This window comes from Triticum dicoccoides, chromosome 7A, assembly GCF_002162155.2.
Source record: "Triticum dicoccoides isolate Atlit2015 ecotype Zavitan chromosome 7A, WEW_v2.0, whole genome shotgun sequence".
Classification (NCBI taxonomy): domain Eukaryota; kingdom Viridiplantae; phylum Streptophyta; class Magnoliopsida; order Poales; family Poaceae; genus Triticum; species Triticum dicoccoides.
Genome location: NC_041392.1, coordinates 542,554,250 through 542,559,362, shown reverse-complemented (window position 1 = coordinate 542,559,362; position 5,113 = coordinate 542,554,250). Strand labels below are relative to the sequence as shown.

Below are 5,113 nucleotides of genomic sequence, written 5' to 3'. Positions count from 1 at the left end.
ATGTTATATTCGTGAGATCTTACATGAAGATCCGTGTCTCTTTTTAGTTTTTCTTTTTCTTTTTATGTGTTATATGTTACTCGATTAAGTCCGACTTGACTAAGATCAACCTTTGAGAAAACTCATAGAAAATAAAAAGGATGGGTTTATTAAACAACATTCATTATTATATCATCCCTGGGCTTGGCCCTAAAAGTCAAACAAAAATAATAATCAAACTTTAGGTTCTTATATCCAAGATTACACCCTAATATAACAAAAAGTGTCACTCTACACCAGGGCTCAAATACTCTTAGTATGAACAGTAAAATACAACAAGTATAGAAAATAAAAAAATGTATTTTTTTACAACAAACATTGCTTAGTTTTCTTACTACGTGCAAATTTTCATGATGAAACGACATTTATGTATCTGTTGGCAAAAAAAAGATGTTCCAAAATGCTTTAAAAATAGTGTATTTGGATAATTGATTTTGTGTTTTCTGCCCGGACCTCCACTAATGTCGTACTATCACAAAGAATTACACAAAAAATGAAACACTCATAATGTTATTAAAAATCAGGGTCTTAAAAAATTTAAATGTTACTCTTCATTCAGGGTGCATGTGCAACCGAGACCAGCCTCCATGTCCCTAATATAAGCCCTTTTGCTTAGATAAGATGTCCGTTTTACTCTCTCTTTTTCTTTGCATGGATGTCCGTTTTACTCTCGCCCTGCGACCTGCGTCACTTATACGTTGTCGGATGTTTTTGGCTCCATATATAGAGGAATAGAAAGGGAGACCGGCGGAATTCGATGTTGTATTATTGAGCCTCAAGGGCGGGTATATATTAAGTACAAAACTTTGAGGACAAGACGCCTTCTAAAGATAAGATGAAAATAATTTCTATCTAATTCCGGACAATCTCTAAGTACCAAATATATCTCTAACACCATGGGCCGCTTTTGCTGACTCAACAGTCACTCATACGTGGACCCTTTTTTCCCTCCCAATTAATTTTGGCCTTAATTAATCAGACAAACGAGATTATATTTTTCAAAAATAAACATAAACAAGTTTATGGCTCAAACTGATCATTTCTGGAGTTTTTAGCCTAAAGTGTGCAATCAATTTGAGTTAATGAATTAATAACACATTTCACTTTCATTGGAAACAGAACAAAAGAAAATTCATACTTTAGGCTTTTCTCTCCCAAGATTAGTACCTTGAAAATGACCAAACATACCTTTTTCTATAAAATATCACTGGTTCCGAAGTTTAACAAGTCAACAATAAGAAAAGGGTGGGACGGAAAGCAATAGAGCACCAAAAAGTCATTTGTAGCCCACTCCTAACAAGAATCCTACAGCGAGATCACTAGAAAAAAATAAGTAATGCTAGACCCACGTAAACTTACGTGAGGATTCTACGTAAAAGGTGATGTGGAGGTAGTTAATTGTACAAGGATTAGTGGCTGAGGCCCACCCCGATTGAAATCAGGGGGAAGAGGATTTATAGTTAGGAAGATTACGTTACTTTACGTAGCCTGCTTGTAGATGGAGCATTATTGAAAAAAAAATCCCCCAGAAAAGAAGCGCTACAACGAGACAAAGAAGTGGCTAGGTTAAGTCGACTAAACAGTTAATTTGGGTCAGTCGGTTATTTCTAGCTGTTAAATGTAAAATGAATAGTAGATGCTTTCTCCAACCTTTCGATGTCTTCTTCCCCAACCATCCCCACAGACCACCGACTGAATGCCAGTCACCATGCCCGTCGCCGGCGGCTTTCGCACCAGCCTCGCCGGCCCACCCTCCATTCAGCTGTCGTCCCCCGACATCCCTCTAGCACCCACATCATCCCTAATATCCTTAAAATAGATAGAGGTCCACTGCCATCTTAAGATAGATAATGGGGTCGCTTGCCGTCATAAGATAAACCCAGAAGGCTTCTCGGAGGAGCTCCTTCCTTCAAACCAAATTCAACCGACCCAAATTCTAAATCCAGGCGAATCACATGTACTCCCTTCGTCCCATAATATAAGAACGTTTTTGACACTAGTGTAGTGTGAAAAACGTTTTTATATTTTGGGACAGAGGGAGTAGCTAATTGTGAAAAAATAATATCCCATATCGCCTTCACGTCGCTTGGATCCTGACGTGGCGTCAGTTCCTACTCAGCTTGGCAGACGGCAATCAGACAATCCGTGCTTGGCCAAGCAGGAGGGTGACCTCTCGTGCGCTCCATTGTGCTGCAAGTCAAAAACACTGGACCCGACCGCTCAACCGATCACAAAGAACTCCATCCATGGCCACCGGAGCCGGCGACGACGGGCACGGCGCTGGTGCCCGGGCAACGGCGATCCCGTCCGTGATCCTGAACATTGGCCACGCCATGCCGGTGCTGGGGTTCGGCACGGGCTCGCCAAGCAAGCCGGCGGACCTGGCGGACACCATCGTGCACGCCATCCGCCTCGGCTACCGCCACCTGGACACGGCCTCCATGTACCGCACGGAGCCGACGGTGGGCGCCGCCGTAGCCGAGTCCGTCCGCGCCGACCTCTTCGTCACCTCCAAGCTCTGGATCTCCGATGCGCGCCCGGGCCGCGTCGTCCCGGCGCTCCGCGAGTCCCTCGCCCGCCTCGGCCTAGCCTACCTTGACCTCTTCCTCATCCACTGGCCCGTGGCCGCCACCGCCGGCGGCCTCCCCGTGGACAAGGGCACGCTGGTGGAGTTCGACATGGAGGGCGTGTGGCGCGGCATGGAGGAGTGCCATCGGCTGGGCCTGGCGAGGTCCGTCGGGGTGAGCAACTTCTCGTCGGCCAAGATGGAGAGGCTGCTGGCTCTCGCCGCCGTGCCGCCGGCGGTCAACCAGGTTGAGATGAACGTCGGGTGGAGGCAGGAGAAGGTGCGGGAGGTGTGCGCCCGGCACGGCGTCGTCGTCGCCGCCTACTCGCCGCTCGGCGCGTACGGCGCCTTCTGGGGCTCCGACGCCGTCATGGAGAGCGGCGTCTTGCACGACGTCGCCGCCGCGAGAGGCAAGACCGTCGCGCAGGTAAACGTGAAGAAACAAATGTTTTCTTTTCCTAAAATTCACCACTAAAAATTGCTGTGAAGTTTATACTAAGATAAATTATTCAAAATTAGCTTGTGTCAGATTATTTCAGTTCCTACATATAAGTGTCAGCTTGTCTAATTCACATCTAGATGTTTTCTAAGAGCATCTCTAACAGGCGCCGAACGCGCCGCGCGTAAAAAACAGTTATAGCGCGCGCCCATCGCCTGATTTGGCGCGGCACGCAGCGCTGGCTCCAACAGCCGCGCTAAAATGTAGCGCGCGCGCGCCGCTCCAGCAGCACGCGCGACACGTATGGATGAGGGGTGGGAGGTGCGAGCGAGCGCGCGAGAGTCCAGCGCGCGAAAGCGGGCATAGCAAATATGCGGCGCGCGATTCGTTTTGGTCCGCGCGCTGGACTACGCATGCCCCGCGCACTGTTTTCGCGCGCCCGCTGGAGCAACTATTCCGGTTGCGCGCGCTAAAACGGGGGATTTTGCGGCGCGGCGCTAGTTTGGCGTGCCTGTTGGAGATGCTCTAAGGATGTCACATCTAATCTCCCATGAGTAACGTAAGTAACAAGGAAAAAAAAGCTGGGACAAAAAAACAGACCACAAACATAATGAACATTGGGTTAAATGTGACATAAATATGTTATATCTAGATGTGTCCTAGACAGACTTTCATAATGACTAAATCACATCTAGATCTTTTTTAAGGATGTCATATTTAAGTTATTCATCACATGATTATGGGCTTTAAGATTTGTGCAAACTGTTGTCGTTTTCTTTGACTTGAACTGTTGTTTTTGTTGTCGCTAAGGCCCGTGTCGCACTAGTGTTCTTGGGCTGTTTTCCCGATCGGCATTGTCCCTTTTTCTTAATGGGATCTTAGTATGTGGGTTTTTATATTTTGTTATATACGCTGGTGCGTTCTGCCATTTTTGCTCTTCTTTTTGTCTGCGCCTAGGCCTTTTTGTACGGGCAGAATTCAAAGAGCTGGGCCGCGTTATTTTCCGCTTCCTTTTTTCTTCTTTATCTATTAAATTTATTTGTTTGTAATCTATGATTTTTTAAATTTGATTATTTTTGGCGACATCAGTTTTATGTCCAGCCGTTTGATTTGTTTGTGCTTTGTTTTTCACGCTCGAGTGATCGCATGTGTCGCGATCTATCCGTGTCCTGTCGTATCGTCTTGTCGGGCTGGGAGGCCTACAACGGAGCGCGACAATTTTTTGTTTTCTTTTTGTTGGCCCGCCGTCACCTTGTTTGATATGGGCTTTTTTTAGAATACGAAGAGTCTAGCCCCAGAGTACATTAGATTGAGACGGTAGCCTCCATCGAGTCTGTCACTCTCCTTTCGCATGTTTCCCTCCGCCTGTTGTCCCGTTCCCCTCCCATGTTCTTCCATTTTTCTGTCTGTTTTTGTTTCGAAATCTGAAGCACATCGACTCGCAACTAGAGGAGGGGGTGGTGTATGTGTGTTTGTCGATGGCCCTAGTTACAAGACTACAATCGACTCGCAACTGAAGTTGTACCATCAACCCACAACTAGGGGGCGGTGTCTATGTGTGTTTGTCGCGATCCCCAATTGCATGTCACCCATCTACTCGCGACTAAGGATGTGTGTGTTTGTCGAGGGCTCCCAGTTGCAAGTCAACCATCGACTCGCAACTGGGGGAGGGGGCGTTCTCAATGTGTGTTTGTTGAGGGCTCCTAGTTGCGAGCCAACCATTGAGTCACAACTCATGAAGGGGGAGGGGAGTTGAGTGTGTTTCTACGAGTCCAGTTGCATGTCAACCACTGACTCGCAACTAGGAATGTGTGTGTGTTTGTCGAGGGTCTGCAGTTGCATGTCAACCATCACCTCGCAACTAAGGGTCTGTGTGTTTGTTGGGGCCCCTCAGTTGTAAGCCGACCATCGACTCGCAACTAAGGGTGCTTTTGTGTGTTTGTTGTGGTCCCCAGTTGCATGTCAACCATCAACTCGCAACTAAGTGTATGTGTGTGTGTGTGTGTGGGTGTGTGTGTGTGTGTGTGTGTGTGTGCGCACGCGTTTGTGCATGCGTGTGTCTCTATGGT

At 47.2% G+C, this 5,113-nt stretch overlaps 1 protein-coding gene across 1 annotated transcript in view; it reads left to right on the top strand.

Moving 5' to 3' along the window:
* Nucleotides 1–2,111: 2,111 nt before the first annotated feature.
* Nucleotides 2,112–5,113, top strand: part of LOC119327918 (deoxymugineic acid synthase 1-D-like) — a 6,168-nt gene continuing 3,166 nt past the window's right edge. The window contains exon 1 of the mRNA XM_037600984.1: nt 2,112–3,032. Within this exon, the coding sequence (XP_037456881.1) occupies nt 2,286–3,032 (747 nt within the window). The 5' untranslated portion in view covers nt 2,112–2,285. The remainder of the gene's footprint in view (nt 3,033–5,113) is intronic.